The sequence below is a fragment of the Erythrolamprus reginae genome, chromosome 3, assembly GCF_031021105.1.
Source record: "Erythrolamprus reginae isolate rEryReg1 chromosome 3, rEryReg1.hap1, whole genome shotgun sequence".
NCBI lineage: Eukaryota > Metazoa > Chordata > Lepidosauria > Squamata > Dipsadidae > Erythrolamprus > Erythrolamprus reginae.
Window position 1 is genome coordinate 120,452,506 of NC_091952.1, and position 17,745 is coordinate 120,470,250.

The 17,745-nt window shown below is 39.4% G+C and overlaps 1 protein-coding gene across 2 annotated transcripts in view; it reads left to right on the forward strand.

Moving 5' to 3' along the window:
• Positions 1 to 302: 302 nt before the first annotated feature.
• The window catches only part of SLC44A3 (solute carrier family 44 member 3), a 42,484-nt gene continuing 25,041 nt past the window's right edge, over positions 303 to 17,745 (forward strand). The window contains exons 1-10 of one of the 2 annotated variants that reach the window (XM_070746521.1): positions 576 to 620; positions 4,598 to 5,311; positions 7,212 to 7,306; positions 7,524 to 7,666; positions 8,071 to 8,207; positions 11,553 to 11,646; positions 12,464 to 12,633; positions 14,639 to 14,728; positions 15,892 to 16,016; positions 17,379 to 17,565. In XM_070746521.1, the coding sequence (XP_070602622.1) occupies positions 7,524 to 7,666; positions 8,071 to 8,207; positions 11,553 to 11,646; positions 12,464 to 12,633; positions 14,639 to 14,728; positions 15,892 to 16,016; positions 17,379 to 17,565 (946 nt within the window). In that variant the 5' untranslated portion in view covers positions 576 to 620; positions 4,598 to 5,311; positions 7,212 to 7,306. Of the gene's footprint in view, positions 621 to 4,597; positions 5,312 to 7,211; positions 7,307 to 7,523; positions 7,667 to 8,070; positions 8,208 to 11,552; positions 11,647 to 12,463; positions 12,634 to 14,638; positions 14,729 to 15,891; positions 16,017 to 17,378; positions 17,566 to 17,745 lie in introns of both variants that reach the window. The other variant, XM_070746519.1, reaches the window with a different exon arrangement.

A 17,745-nucleotide genomic window follows, 5' to 3' on the forward strand; every position in this document is an offset into this window, starting at 1 on the left:
ACAATTCACCTGCTCAGGTGCTGCAATCAATCTCACACGCGCACACACGTCTAATCTGGGACGCTTCCACGCGTAGGGGGGGGGGAAATACCCTGCTAGCCGACGAAAATCCAGTCACACATGAGAATGGGAAGACGCGCAACCTTCTGCCCTTCGGCCAAGAAGATCCCACTTCTTCTTATTTTATGCCTTATAATTCACGCGCCTCCTTGCGAGAAAGAGCTAGCTGTGGGGCGCCCGCCTCCCAACCAGCGCGGAGTTGTGATAAAACTTTGCACACAGCCGCCGCCAGCATACTTGTTCCCGGAAAGGCAAACAAAGGCAAGGCATGAGGAGAAGAAACACGGGCGCCAAAGCGCGCGGCGACTCTTTTGCCAGGGGAGGCCCTTCAGATATTTATTCCCCCCCGAGGCCGGTTTGCGCACCGGGACTGCAGCGCGCTAAACACGACAGCTGGGATATACCTTGGCTAAACCTGTAGCCCGCACCCAGCTGCAGCCCGGCCCAGCCTTCCCGGGGTTGGAAAAGCAGGAAGGAGACGCCCAAGTTGCCCCAGCACCCAAAGCGGCGGAGGTGGGAAAGGAGGGAGCGGCATGGCGTGCTACAGAGGCGAGTACTCGGTAAGAGACCACGCGTGGTATTTTTCATTGAGGGGAGCTTAGAGTTTAAGCCTTAGACGGAGGGCGGGATGGGGTGGTGCCATCTCCCTTCACCGTTGCAGGAGGAGTTTTGAGGGGGGGGGAATGCCTTCTGCTGCTTTGCAGCGGCCCCGGGCGTCGCTAACGTCGCTGGCAAGCGGCGTTTTCTCCCGCACCACCTCCCCACACCGGTTACGCAGCAGACGCGGTGCTGCCCGTGAAAGCGGACTGCCGTGTCTCCCCAGTCGACAGGTGCACGGGAAGACGGTCTCGCTTTTCCACCGTAAAGAGGCCTCTTACCGCGGCGACCGGTTTTTTTCCACCACCACCCCTTGTGCATTTGTATGGCGGGAGGAAGGGACAAGCAAGCCCTATTGGTTTTGCAGGGGAACAGCACGGTTGGGCGAGTTGAATGGGGGGAAAGTTGCAATGCGAGGAAAAGCAGAGTTTTCCCGTGGCTGAAATGGATTACAACTAGCAAAGGTCGACAGTTTTTTGAAGGATTTTTAAAGGAGGAGGTCTGCCCTGCCCTGCCCAGAGCAAAAAAAAGATTTAATCTGCTTGCCTGCACCTCGGTGGATTAGGTACCGTTGAGCTGGGATTGTCACTTGAATGGCGTTGGATCCGTCGTTAGTGCTCCAACGAATCACATCTGCAAAATTGTGTTGATAGTGTGAAGAATGACCACTTACACTGCCTTAGTTAATTAATTAATTAATTAATTAATTAATTAAGGCATTAATTAATTCGATTTGTATGCCGCCCAAATCTCTAGGGGGATTCTAGACGGCTCAACCCCACAAAAATAAAACCTACAGTATAATATTAGGACATCTAAAAAAAAACCAATTAAAACAATTTTTAAAAAGCAATTAAAACAATTTGCCTTGTTTTCTTTGGGGTGGGGGTGGGGAGGCATAGTATCAAAACAATGTGATTGGCAAACATTTGCATTTGTTCCATTCAGATAATGACCTTTGTAGCTTATTTATTCCTTACATTATTCTCATTGTACTGTATATACACAGTATATCAGCAGTGTGTTGAACCACTAGGGGCGGTTTTAGGAGTGGAGCTGTTGCTAAACGTTGATTGGTTAATGCAATTATGCCGGTTATATTTTAAGGAGCTGTTAGAACAGTGATGGCAAACCTTGTTTTCCTCAGGTGCCAAAAGCATGTGCGTGAACGCTATTGCGCATGTGTGAGTGCCCACATCATAATTCAATGAGGGTAAAATGGCTTCTCCCATTCCCCCAGGCCCTCTGGAGGCCGGAAATTGACTATTTCCCAACTTCTGATGGGCCCATAGGCCTGTTTTTCCCTGGAGCCTTGGGAGGGCAAAAACACCCTCCCCTATTCCCCCCTCCCCGCCCGGAAGCTGAAAACATCCTCCTATCTCTGTGAGCTGAAAATCAGTCCAACAGCTGAGCTAGGCCAAAGGTTTATGGCATGCTGGCAGATATGGCTTCTCCATCACTGTGTTAGAGGAGGCCTCAGAACTTTTTAAGATGTGTTACTATTACAATAAAGGTTATTTCACTTGCAGCCTTTCATCTCACCTCAGTTACTGCCCCATCAGCTATTAAACATAGCAATATAACGAAATTCAAATAAACCCCAAAGACCAGACCCAATACCCATAAATCCCCAAAACACGCCCCACCCACCACAAATTCCCCACCCAGAACCACCCAAACATCCACACAACAGACCAAGTAATAACGTCCAACAGCTCACTGATGGTGACCATGTAGTACTATCCCATGTTTTCTGCAAGAGTTAATGTTAGAAATCACATTCAGCAATCCCTTCCCCCTACCCAAATTAGTTGTATTGAGTTAATGACTAGCCTCAAGATACAGGTAAATTTAGTCTTACAGCTAAATTTTAAGGATATAAAAAAAACATTATGAAACCCAATTAAACTAATCTAAAAACCCAGACCATAAGAAGAAACCATACAGTCAAACTCATCCGCGTTGCAATCATACTAACGGCCGGACCAAGATGTTAGAGCTCAACGACCCATTTACTATTACTTGTAAATTCTTGTTTGTTTCAGTAACATATATTGAGCAATTATGCAATACAGTATTTGAAAGAGGTACTTTGCAACATGCAGGAGTAGGAACAACAACAACAACAACCAAAATCTTTGAAGCTTTATAGCAGCCACATATTTTGTAAGGCTGCTTTAGAAGTACTTCCCATATGCCTCTGCATGCACACACATGCACTGCTACTTTGTTTTGCAGGAGAAAAAAGCAAAACGTTTGCTGTATATATGCATGTGTTTTGATGCTTCAATTGCATTGAATTATGGGTGTGGGCACTCATGTATGTGTGTTAGCGTGCATGCGTGGTCTTTTGGCACCCGATGCAATTGTCAGTAACTTTTCTGTTTGTGATTATCAGGAATTCTTTAAGTTGACCTTATCAGCTGTATATATGCATGTGTTTTGATGCTTCGATTAACCTTAAGTACAAGAACCACAAAATATTATAAATAACCATATCCCTCAATCATTTATATATGTATTATATAAGTAAACAGCACTTCTTAAGGCATACAGCAAATCACTAGAACGCATTGTATGAATTGTAAAAAAATATTGATAAAATCTGCAGCAAAAGTTTAGCATCTCAGTTATAAGAGAACTGAAGGATGTTCTCCCTTAAAACCATATATACCACACTTCAATTGGCAGGGGAGGCAAGGATCTTATAGCAGAAATAGGCAAAGTTGGCTCTTCTGTGATTTGTGGAGTTCAACTCCCAGAATTCCTGAGCCAATCATGCTAGTTCAGGAATTCTGGGTGTTGAAGTGCACATGTCATAGAAGAGCCAACTTTGCCTACCCCTGCTTATAGGACAATGATGGCTAACTTTTTTGTTGTTGCATGGCGATAGCCATAATGCATTGTATACGTGATCACTATACGTGCCCCGCGCATGTGTGCACATGACCCACCCATTGTGCGCTGAACATGCACCCCACACACGTAATCATCATGCATCCTCTGCACATGCATGCATGACCCAGCACAAGTATCCTGCCTCCTGTGCATGCACATGTATCCAGCATGCACCCCACCTCTGTGCAAGGACGGCAGAGACCCAAAAAACAGTGGGTTGACGGTGGAGCTGAGTTGGGGCAACAGCTTGCGTGCCCACAAAGAGGGCTCTGCGTATCATAGATTCGCCATCACAGTTATAGGGAAATCTTGAAGTATATAGGATAAAGATTAGAGAAATTACTTCTTCAGGTAATTCCTCCAGTTCATTTAGGGCAGTGATGGTGAATCTATGGCACGGGTGCCCCAGGTGGCACACGGAGCCATATCTGCTGGCACATGTGCTGTTGCCCTAGCTCAGCTCCAACGTGGATGTGTGTGCCAGCTCGCACAGAGGCTCTGGGAGGGCATTTTTGCCTTCTAGAAAGCCTCCGAGGGGATGGGGGAGAGCATTTTTACCCTCCCCCAGCTCCAGGGAAGCCTTTGGAGCCTGGGGAGGGTGAAACATGAGCCTACTGGACCCACCAGAAGTTGGGAAACAGGCCGTTTCTGGCCTCCAGGGAGCCTACGGGGTGTGGGGGAAGCTGTTTTCAACCTCCCCAGGCATTGAATTATGGGTGTGGGCACTTGCGCATGTGCGTTAGCGTGCACGCTCGCTCTTTTGGCACCCGAGAAAAAAAAGGTTCACCCTCACTGTTTTAGGGACTCAAAGTTAATTTTTTTGTTAATACATGTAAAATTATGTTTATAATCTGATATTTGTGCGCTTGGTACTGATTAAACTAAAATGATTATAATCTGAGGCTTATGAGCTTTGTGCAGCATAAACTAAAACGAATGACCAAGATCTACCCATTGGATGTCATACAAAAAAATACATTGTCCATCTAAACATCCTTAATATTTAATGAATCTTAAAATATATCCTCTTTGTGAATCTTAGGTTTCTGAAGATAGATTTCTTGAATCAAGAAAGTGGCGACCATTGATATATAGGAAATGCACGGACAAATTTTGGTTGATAATATTTTTCCTCTTCTGGGCAGGTTTGGTAAGTATAGTTCCCATTGGAATAAATGTGTTGAAAAGAATGAGATGTTGTTGAAATTGTTAGAGAATAAACTGATAAAAATATTTCTTTATTCATCTGCAGTGGGTACTCTGAGTATATCAATTACTCTGGAAGCAGAATTTTGCAATATTTTAAACTGGTTTGGCAACTGTCTATTGATTAGGTGCAGTAACATAGCTGTTCCAGTATTTTACCGCAATTCAATATGTTTGTCTTAGGAAAAATGGCTGTATTGTCTGCCAATAGACCCAGTTCACTGCCAAGTTGCTATACATAAGGATATAGATATGGAAGCCTGGAGAGCTTCTGGTTGACGTCGCTGCGAGACAGACTCAGGGAACAGGTCTCTCCATCCCCTGAGTTGACCTCTGTCTGTGGGCTCGAAGAGGAGCCTAAGCCGCTCTGTAGCGGTGGTGAAGCAAAGAGGGGCACCCTGAGAAGTCAAGGAGAGTCACAGCTCTCCTGTCTGAACCGGAGTTTACTTTCCCTCTCAGCCATGGCAGGAACGAAGAGGCTGCCTAAAGATGGCCCCTACAAAGCTGGGACAACCGATAAGGATCTAAGAGTGGTGCTGGATCAAAGAAGGTGAACAGTGGGTGGAACTGGGGGAAAGGATTTTTCTTTTAGGTTAAATTTAACCCCAAGAAGCAATCCAGAATAATTGGTTTAGAATCAGCTTTTTAAGCGGGGGCTATGCTTTCGGAGAAATTACCAAACCACATGATCAGAAGGGGGCTTGAATGGAAATAATAAACTTTGAAATACACAGAAAATTAAACCCCCAAGCTGGGAAGGTGTGGTACTGGGAAGATATTTTTTATGCTGGACTCATTTAAAACTTTTTTTAATATAACTTTGTTATAATTAAAAATACGCTGGAAACCTGGCTATATTGAAATGTAAGTTGAGAATGCCACCTGCTGACGAAAGAGAAAACTGCATGTTAGGAAATAAGTTCATTTTATAAACCTGGATATACTGTATCTAAATGAAGTTGTCTGAAAACTTTTATTGAATTACTTCTAGCCACTCTATGACTATTGGATTATTGGAGACTCAAGTTTAACTTCTAGAACTATTTATGTCTCAATGTGACATAAAGAATTGGAAATAGTAACTTAAAGATTGGATAAATAGCTTCTTGGACTGTTGGATAGAAATGGATTTTTTTTTAAAAGAAAACAAGGTATCTAATAAAGGAGAGATGAATTAAATTAAATAAATATTCTTTCTGCCTTTCCTGATATATTAAAGTTCTCCATATTAGCAGAGAAGAAAATGTTGTAACTTTTCTCCCTATAAAGTCTCCCCGACCCTTTGGAATCAACTCCCCCCCAGAGATTAGAATTGCCCCCACCCTCCTTGCCTTTCGTAAGCTCCTTAAAACCCACCTCTGTCGTCAGGCATGGGGGAATTGAGACATTCTTTCCCCCTAAGCCTTTATAATTTATGCATGGTATGTTTGTTATATGGATGTTTAGTTTTATAAAAAGGGTTTTTTAGTTGTTTTTAGTATTGGATTTGCATGATGTTTTTTATTACTGTTGTTAGCCGCCCCGAGTCTACGGAGAGGGGCGGCATACAAATCCAATAAATAATAATAATAATAATAATAATAATAATAATAACAACAACAACAACAACAACTGTAAGCAGAACGTTTCGTTATCTTTCCTCTCTATTTTCTTGTCTTTACCAAAAAAGTCTATGGAATTGTAAACCCTAAAACAAAACAAAACTTTTTTTCAGTATTTTTCTGAGTGTAAAATGCACCTTATTTTGGGGGGAGGAAAATTGGGTGGGTGGGGGATTCTGCCTACCAGGTATTCATCTGGCTAGTCCTTAGCCTGGCTAGCTTCAGTACATTTGTTTGCTTGCTGGTTTTACTGGTTTTGAGATTGGGGGAGTGGGGGCTGTGCTTCTAAAGCACAGTGGATTGTTGGAGAGAGCAGCAATTAAAAAAGCACGCAAAGCATGGAAGATGTTTAGCTTGTGTTTGGTCTGAAAAACAGCTTCAAAAGCACAGCTGATCCTTGGAGGGAGCTCCACTGACTAAAGCAGGGAAGGGGTAAGAGAAGGCAGCAGCTGTTCCGGGTAGCCATTTTGGGCACTGTACAAACATTTGGAGGCTGAAAATGCAACCCGCAGAGCCCCAAAACACAAACCATTGTCAGTGGCAATCTCTGCAGCCAGGAAGAGGATATACGGAGGTCGAAGGGTAGGGGTCGGCGAATGGGTGGGCTACATTTGAAGTATAAGATGCACCCAAATTTTCAGCCTCTTTTAGGAAGGAAGAAAGTGTGTCTTTTTTTGTGAAAAATATGGTAATAGCTGACTCCGAGAAATGGTTGAGGATGCAGTTGTCAGTAATAATAATAATAATAATAATAATAATAATAATAATAATAATAATAATAATTTATTAGATTTGTATGCCGCCCCTCTCCGAAGACTCGGAGTAACTTTGCTGTTTGTGATTATCTAGAATTCTTTAAGTTGACCTTATCAGCTACTGAAGTCACTTAAGTGGCTTGTGGATTTAAGCTTTCTGAACAAATATATTTCTGAACAAATCAGAAGGTAAGGGAAAAGTATATACCAAATACATATATAATAATCTGTTACAGTTTCTGATAAATGTTTCACTTGATATAATTACATTATAAATGAATCATAAATGTATTTAATGGGTAAAATAGTTAACCCTTAATATTCATTAGAAGGAATGATATACATACAGTGAGTGTGGCAGATCAATGTGAATTCCAAGAATAAAGTAGTGTGCATATGCTTACAGATGTTTATAACAGGCTATGCTGTAACAGCTGGAGCTACAGAAAGGCTTATATTTGGATATGATAGCTATGGAAATGTTTGTGGTCGGAGGAATACACCTGTGGTTGGTGCACCTTTGTCAGGACAAGATATGAGAAACAAAAAGTGAGCAAATTATTATTTATAATATTTTAACATTATCTCCATTATATTTGAAGTGAAATTTGGTTCCTCAGAAATCCATAATTGGTGTGGCTACAGGTATTTTATACAAAGAAAAAATGCATAAATATCCTAAAGCAACAACAATATTTGACTATGATTCAATATATTTGGAAATCCTCTTAAGCCTTAAAATCATATTTTTGTTTAATATATTATTAGAATTTATTCTATAGAGTATTGGTCAGAATAAAATTGCAGTAATATACGGTATGAAACATTTTAAATAGAAATTAAGTTTTGGTTTCAATTTTTTAGAAATATGCTTTTGATTCCTAGGTAAAAATTGTAGGTAAAGTAAAACGCACATTTGATTCTTAAATAGAGTTTTTCTCTCCCATCCTTAGATTTGTATTCTATTTGAACTCATGTGGTTTAAAAATAGAAAATCTTAACATCAACTCAACTGCATTATGTGTATCAAGCTGTCCACAGGAGCAACTGAATTCTTTAGAAGACATCCAGCTATTTGCAAATAACAATGGTATGAGGCCAAATATATGAGTTCCTTTATATGCAAGGTTTTGTGTGTATATTTATCTTTACTTAATATATTATATTATATTACATTCATATTATATTTATTATATATATTTATATATAATATAAAAACATGTGATACATATATATATATATATATATATATATATATATATATATATATATATATATAAAACTCAAAGATGTATTAATTTCTAATGGGTTTGAAAGAAAAACAATTACAAACCTAATAAAAAAAGAGACATCCCCCAAAAATCAAGACAAAGAACAGGATAATGGCATCACCTCTTCCCTTACATTAAAGGCACCACAGACAAAATTAGCAAAATTCTCCACAAACATAATATCAAAACTTCATTTATCACTAACCAGAAAATATCCAACATCCTAAGAAACCCAAAAGACAAAATGTAACTCGAAAACCAAGGAATCTATGAAATACCATGCAAAACGTGCAGCCACATTAGACAAACTAATCGAAGAATAAACGCATGCATTGCAGAACATAAAAATGCAGTCAAAAAACTTCCTTTTCCAGCACATTAAAAAAAAACCAGGACATGAAATTGACTTCGAAAAAACTAAATTACTCTCCAAAACAGAACACGTATATAAAAGAATAATCATGGAAGCAATAGAAATAGAAAAACACCCCCTCAGTATGAATAAATGTGATGACACGTCCCGCCTACCAGAAATTTGGAAACCAGCCCTAAACAAAAAAACATATCACAATCATCAACATGTCAATCCTTTAACTAAATGTGATTCCACCAACCAATCAAATCATTAAAACAGAGCCACCCAATCTATTTGCTACATTCAAACCAAATCTCCACCCCCAATACTATTTATAAGGAACAAATGGCAGTTGCAAACAAACTATATTTACAGCAGCACGAAGCTAACAACTTCAGCCTGATGATGGTGAATGTGATTTCACCGAAACGTCGCATAGACACTCAAAATATTACATGGGGTAAAACCTGAACTCAGAACAATCTACATATATATATGAAGCCAAAATAAGGCCAAAATAGATCTATCCTAGTCTCCCTTAATTTTCAAATTCAGCAAAAAAACATGTGACACATACAGATAGAATTGTCGGCTATCAATAAAATTAACTGCCTTGAAATGGCCCTGGCTTGGGCCGAGAGGCAAAAAAGGAGCTGCGATGTTCCTTCAATACACCAGGGTGATTCGACACAAAAATATGTAACCCTTCCCTGGTGCAGAGCTGAAGGGATTGGATACTGTAGCCTAGAGGTTAATTCTCTGCCTTACAAGGCAAAGATTGCAGGTTCAAGTCCCAGTGAGGGTATGGCTAGCTGATGAGGCCAAAATAAGGCCGAAATAGATATATCCTAGTCTTCCTTAATTTTCAAATTCAGCAAAAAAACATGTGACACACATATATATATATATATATATATACAGCCAAACCTCGTCTTACGAACCTAATTGGTTCCAGGGGGAGGTTCGTAAGATGAAAGGTTCGTAAGACAAAACATTGTTTCCCATAGGAAACAATGTAAAGTCAATTAATCCGTGCAACCAAAAAAAAACCCCGCAAAAAAACCGCTGCCGCCCGGCTGTCACCTTGTTTTAAAAGGTGACAGCCGGGCGGCGGGGCTTCCCAGCACCCCCAACCCCGAACTTTTGCCGAACTTCCGGTTTCGGGGTTGGGGGGGTGCTGGGAAGCCGCGCGGCTGTTTTAAAAGGTCACAGCCGGGCTGGGGGGCTTCCTAGCACCCAACCCCGAACCCGGAAGTTCGGCAAAAGTTCGGGGTTCGGGGGGGTGCTGGGAAGCCCCCCAGCGCGGCTGTGACCTTTTAAAACAGCCGCGTGGCTTCCCAGCTGTCTCCGAACGCGGAAGTTCGGCTTTGGCGTTCGGCTTCGGGAGACAGCTGGGAAGCCGCGCGGCTGTTTTAAAAGGTCACAGTCGTGCTGGGGGGCTTCCCAGCACCCCCCCGAACCCCGAACTTTTGCCGAACTTCCGGGTTCGGGGTTGGGGGGGCTGCTGGGAAGCCCCTCAGCGTGGCTGTGACCTTTTAAAACAGCCGCGCGGCTTCCCAGCTGTCTCCGAACGCCGAACGCGGAAGTTCGGCTTTGGCGTTCGGCTTCGGGAGATAGCTGGGAAGCCGCGTGATTGTTTTAAAAGGTCACAGCCGGGCTGGGGGGCTTCCCAGCAACCTCCCGAACCGAACCCAGGGTTCAGAAAAATTTTATCTCTTCTTACGAACTTTTTTCGAGTTACGAACCGGCATTCGGGAGGCTGCTGGGAAGCCCCGCCGCCCGGCTGTCGCCTTTTAAAACAGCCGCGCGGCTTCCCAGCTGTCTCCGAATGCCGGTTCGTAACTCGAAAAAAGTTCGTAAGAAGAGGCAAAATTTTTCTGAACCCCGGGTTCGTATCACGAGTTGTTCGTAAGACGAGGGGTTCGTATCTTGAGGTACCACTGTATGTGTGTGTGTGTGTGTGTGTGTGTGTGTATGTGTGTGTGTGTGTGTGTGTATATATATATATATATATATATATATATATATATATATATATATATATATATATATATGTAGATTGTTCTGAGTTCGGGTTTTGCCCTGTGTAATGTTTTGCATGTCTATGCGACGTTTCGGCGAAATCACATTCGCCATCATCTATATATATATGTCACATGTTTTTTTGCTGAATTTGAAAATAATCTTTATATGAAATAAGTGGAGACTACACACACACACACACACACACATACACTGCTCAAAAAAAGGGAACACTTAAGCAACACAATATAACTCCAAGTAAATCAAACCTCTGTGAAATCAAACTGTCCACTTAGGAAGTAACACTGATTGACAATCAATTTCCCATGCTGTTGTGCACATTCAACTTTGTACAGAACAAAGTATTCAATGAGAGTATTTCATTCATTCAGATCTAGGATGTGTTATTTGAGTGTTCCCTTTATTTTTTTGAGCAGTATATAATTTTATTGCCATTGTACATCATAGTTTATTTAGGATGGTCAGAGTTATGAAATCAATTGCTTATTAAAATTTCTAAAAATTAACATGGGCTTTAAAATTACCAATTTACATAGATTTTTGTAATTCAAATGAATATTTTGCCCAGTTTACTGATTCTTCTTTCTCCTTTTTTAATGTTTATGGTATATCTTAATTATATTTTAGTTTTCCTATAACTTTAATCTTTAAGAAATTATGAAGTGTGATCTATATTTTCCTTTTAAAAAATGGAACAAATCAGCAAAAGTAAATTCAGTTCTGTGCACACGATTATGAACATATTTTATGGGTTTGTTTTCTGTAGGATCTTGCCTTTGTGTTTACAGTTTGAATGCTAGCAGTTGTATACACGGATCCAAAGCTTCTGAACTTTGTCCCACCCTACCAGTGTCACCAAGGTAAGAAGAACCATAGGTATTATTTACATAGAATAAAACACATTCAGTTCACTAATTTTGCATTGAAAAGTTGTTCTTTTTTAGAAAAAAATACCTCCGTAGTTTCAAGGAAGGGATATTTTAAATACTCTGCATATTCTAAGCACTCTACAGGTAGTCCTTGACTCCCAATGGCACTTGTGACTGCAATTTCCATCGCTAAGTAATGTCGTTGTAACTATATTCCTTAGCAATTGAACTACATTGATTAGCAATGGCAACCTCTGCAGTCCACTTGCTATCATTCATTGAATTCTACAATTGTTAGATGAAACAACTTATTGCCAGCTCCTCACAATCAGTGGGAAAGCCGACAGGAAGTTGCAAGTCCCAGGCTCACAGGCCAGGGATGAAATTTTGAGTAGTTCGGAGACCCGGAATATACCACATCTGGCTGGCCCAAGAGGCGGGTGGGAATGGATATTTTGCAATATCTTTCCCCCAGGAGTAGGGAGGAAATGGGGATTTTGCAGTATCCTTCCCCTGAAGTGTGATGAGAATGGAGATGTTACAGTATCTTCCCCTGACACGCCCACCAAGCCACGCCCACAGAACCGGTAGAGAAAATTTTTGAATTTCACTTCTATCTCAGGCAATATGTGGCTGCTATCAGGTGGGGGAGCATGTGAGAAGGGGTGCAGGGGAAGGTTGTGGAGGGTGCACGAGAGGCTGTACACAGTATGGCAAAGTGTATATGAAGGTGTGAGGGAGTGTGTGACTTTCATTCCAGTGTATTCACTTTTTAACATTTATTGTACATGTATTTTAATTGTCCCAGTTTATCTTTTCCGCTGTTTAATCGATGTGTTCCACGGAGCCTCGAATGCTATACCAATTTCGCACCTGTATTAATAGATGTGGTAAATGAGGTGGACTTCTTTCATCGTATTCTGGGTGGGCTTATGGCAGGAAGAGATACGGTAACAGGACTGTGCATACTTTCATTAGGTAAGTTGAGTCTCCACTTATTTCATATAAAGATTATTTATATTTATCTTTTTAAAAGTTATTACTGCATTACAAGATATATGCAACTTTGCTCTGTTATTTATCTTCAAACAAATAAAGGCAAAATTCCCCATGAAGACAAATATATCTGATCATATATTTAGTTGAAAAATTCTGCATTCTCCATATCAATAATGAATTTCAATAAATAATAGAGGGTTTTCTTATTAAAATATATAAAAGTAGAGAATATCTATCCTAAAGAAAAAATACCCATATTAACATTGCACAAGTGGGATTAAAACACAAAATCTATCCAAAATCCTAGCCATGCCTTTATAAGACTGACCAGATGAATCCAGAAGGATGTTCAAACTTTTGAATTCTGCAGAAATTTCTCTGAATGGTACATTTTTAAAAATGGAATAGAGAAGGAAGAATAGGAACTCATATGTAATTTTTACAAAATATGTTCATAAAACAGGTGCTGCTGGGAAGAAATTCACCACTTGTGGTCTGCATGATAATTAATTAAAGTATTAATAATTTAGTAAAGTAATTAAATTACTTAAATTATTCAAAAAATGTCATTCTACCACAGGGGTGTCAACTGGCTGGATACATCATGCCACGCCCACCCCAGCTCCGCAAATGGGAAGAACATTGCGAAATGTCACATGACGGCAATGTGACACCGTGTTCTAACGCATTCAGAATTGAGCTGCAAATTACATTTGGGTATAAAATTGAAGTGCTTTTGAGCATATAGTTCCATTCAATAGTTTCATATTCAGTATGAATATCACAGTAAAGTAAGAAAAAACATTTATATCCATATTAATTGATATGATTAATAAAAACAAAAGCTTAATAATAATAATAATAATAATAATTCTCCTAAAAACTAGGTCTTGTGTTTTTCAATTGATTGTTTTTCAAAAAAGAGAGAATACAGGTAGTTCTCACTTAATGGTCACTCGTTCAGTGACTGTTTGAAGTTATAGTGATGAATGAGGGGGATTTAGAACAAGTCTTCATGGTTGAAGTCACTGCAGCATCCCTACAGTAATATGATTCGGACTCTTGGCAACTAACTCACAATTATAGTGGTCATAAAGTCCCACAATTATGTGAACATCATTTGCAACCTTCACTGATGGCTTCCAACAAGGGTGAAGCCAACAGATCATAAAATAACTATCAGATGTGAGACATGGGATTCGCCTAATAGCAGCAACTGAAACACTCAGAAATTTTATCATAAATTAGTGAAATCATGTGATGGTGAACTTAATAATCGCATTTGTTAGAATTCTTAGCCCCAGTTATTGTTGGTAAACAAGGACTATCTGTAATTTAATCATTATTAAAATATTATGAATTCTGCCCCTTTTTCTAAATTATGTCTTCCTTCCTTCCTTCCTTCCTTCCTTCCTTCCTTCCTTCCTTCCTTTTCTTTTCTTTCAGAATTTAGCAATTGATATCTGCTAATGTAAATAACACACTCACATGATTCTTACACACATAAATACGCCTATATATTTATTAATGATTATCGTGTACACTTTTTGTTGGTTCAGAAAAATCAATACATGATATTTTAAAATTATAGTATGTAATTCAGTTTTTACAAAGGGAAATAATTTTGCAAATGCAATGAAAATGAAAGGAATAGCAGAAGAAAATTGGAAAGTTGATCATGTATCCTTAGAAATAAACAATAATGAGTATAATAGAGTCTAAATAAAAATATGGTACTGAATTGGAAAGGAAATTGCATTAATTTCTCTCTCAAAGTGATAAGACCTGCATGAAGATATGTAGAATTGATTGTTAAAATCAAAGACACCATGTGCACAGTGAGGCTGCCATTGGATCCTGTAATGTTTGGCAATTAAATTGGCAAGGAGTGCAATTTCCATCTCTACATACTAAGACATTTTCCATGTACTCCACTTAATTAGCTTGTTAAAATAAGCAATCTATTCCATTATTTTTATTGCAGCTTTGTCTGCCCTAATGATGTTAGCCTTCAGATGCATCAATATGCTCGTGGTCCATATTTTTCTTACACTGTTTTTATTTGGATTGTTGTGTAAGTATAATTATAATTTAATTTGCAATTTAGAAAAACCGTGCTAAATTATTTTATCAGCTATACGTTAACATGAGGGCTTTTCATCCTGATGAAAATCTCTCATATTCTGAAAAAACATAATCAGAAATCTTACAATGTAAAGAGCTGCTTGCAAGGTGGGGCGGATTGAACATTCAGGGTTCTTTCTATATTTCATTCAAAACCACCAGTAAATAAAGAGATTCAATGAAAAAATAGATCTCATTCTTCTGGCACTTAGTTTACTTAGCAAATTAAAAATAACTTTAATAGGATTCATAGGTTAGTATTCAAACATATACAGTGGTACCTCTACTTACAAACTTAATTTGTTCCATGACCAGGTTCTTAAGTAGAAAAATTTGTAAGAATAAGCAATTTTTCCCATAGGAATCAATGTAAAAACAAATAATGCATGCGATTGGGGAAACCGCAGGGAGGGCAGAGGCCCTGTTTCCTCCCAGGAGATTCCTAGAGAGGCCCCATGGAGGTTTCTCCCCACCTTTTCCGGACCTGTTTCCTCCCAGGAGATTCCTAGAGATGCTCCATGGAGGCTTCTCCCCACCTTTTCCAGCCCTGTTTCCTCCCAGGAGATTCCTAGAGAGGCCCCATGGAAGTTTTTCCCTGCCTTTCCCGGTTACAGTTTCGGAGGCTCGGGTTTGACACCCATGCTCTAAGGCAGTGGCTCCCAACCTTTTTTTTGGCCATGCCCCACCTAAGCATCTCTAAAATCCTGAGGCCTCCCCCCCATGACATATAATTCTTATTATTCAAAAACTGAACTACTGAGTGGAGAAAGCCTAAAAGGCCCATTAACTAGGTTTAAACAAGGTTCCAATTGCCCCCTGTGGGCCATGGGCCATGGGCCTTCATAAGAAACCAGTTTGCAATCAAACATCCTTAGCAAATAATTGGGGCAGAAGGTAATATGCATCAACATTACTGCTTCACAAAAATGCAAACTAGAGTAGCATTTTAGTTTGTGTTACCTTTTTTTGTATTAACCTAATTTTTTAGTCTCTTTGGAAGAACTGCAGGTGAATCATGCTGAGTAAATGCTTGATGATAAGCTTAATATGCCACTGCTGCTCTTTTATCTTTTAAATTAAATGAACATTGCTGGATTTCTATGTTTGTTCTAGTTGTCTCAGGTGTTATGTGGTGGCTTTATTACAATAGCAGCAGCGGGCCCAGCATGGAATTAGAAACTGAAAAAGAAAATATGAAATTATTATGTGGATTTTCTATTATATCTACAGTTATTGCGGTAAGGCATCTATGTATATTATCGCTAATATTCTGTGAATACTTTTATTAATATATGATACTTCATCAGAAGTATTTGCTAAACTGAAAGCCTATAGTTAATTTCCTATTTTTAGCAATTAAATTGCTTCTAGTAGGTATTCATAACTGGAACTTAATGTAAAATAAATTGTACACGACTGACTCAAACCTTGTAGTAATGGGGCCAGGAATGTATTCATTTTAAAAATCAAATTACTTGTTTTTACCAGTTAATAAATATCAGGGTACAATGGACTAGGACAAATTTAAATTGTAGAGAGAGAAAATACACAGATGCTGCACTTGTGGATTGTGGCAATGTGAATTAGGCTTTTGTGTCCATCATCAGATTCAATTAATAGCGATTTGTGGGCCCCAAGCATCAGTAGTAGCAATGTTTTTGCCTCATTAACTACTATACCTGGTTGCTGGCACAAGGGGGCAGCAGATATCTCAAGGAAGACAGCTGCATTAACAATACACAAAAGTATATTTTGAATACACTTTTTTGCTTAACATTTTTAGCGTTGTACTGTTGAAGATCTTTCAGTGTGTAAGAAGTGACAGATACAACAAACTGCACCTCATTTTTAATCATACCTTTGGTGGGTTGCTACCGGTTCAGACCAGTTGGAATTTGGCCCCGTTGGTCGAACCCGTAGTGATGACCAGCTTGCCACACCCCCAAACTGGTTCCCTGGTCACTGCTGCTTCAAAGCAGCTGGCAAATAACCCTCTGCACATGCACAAATGCTTCTGTGCATGTGCAGAGGATCATGTGTGCAAACTGGTTCCCTGGTCACTGCTGCTTCAAAGCAGCTGGCAAATAACCCTCTGCACATGCACAAATGCTTCTGTGCATGTGCAGAGGATCGCGTGTGCAAAGTGCGTATTTCCAACACAATGTGCACACTTCCAAACCAGTAAGGAAAATAAGAGAAACCCACTCCTGATTCATACAAATGACTGATCTTTATATTGCATTTTTTTTGCTGTATAATTGTAGCTGTTTGTAAGATCAATAAGAATTTTTTTTTTAAGTATCCGACAAAACTTACTCATTTATTGAAATTATGTTTGAGCCTTTTCTGTATAGACTCTGTGGTTTTCACAGTGTATCTTCCAAACATTTTCTTGGGTAGAAATGTGATGCAAAACTGTGATAATGGTATTGAAATTTTTATTTCTGTGTTGGTGCATTTATAATGTAGTTTTGTAAGACTACCCATCTCAAAATCATTTGGTTAGTAGACAAATGAAAAATTAAGTACAAAATTAAGTCCTAGACTTGATTCTCATTTGGTAATAGAAACATTCTAATGCATTATTTTTCTTTTTATAGGTGATTCTACTTGTCTTGATAGTGTTATTAAGGAAGAAGATTCACTTGATTATTCAGCTCTTTCAGGCTGCCAATAAAATAATTGGCAAAGCCCCCTTTTTGTATTTTCAGCCTATCTGGACGTTTGTAATACTTATTTTATTCTGGATGTACTGGGTGGCTGTACTCCTTAGCTTAGGAACTGCAGGTCAGTAATGTTACATCAATTCTCTTTGCTACATAAATATATCATTTTCCCTGATGATCAAAAGCTATTAAAATTGTCCCAAGATGTGGAAATATGTTTGCATTTTGTTTTCTAGAATTGCAAAATACTTAATCTAGATCTAGAACCAGTCAAGCTAAACCCTACATTGATTGTTTTCTG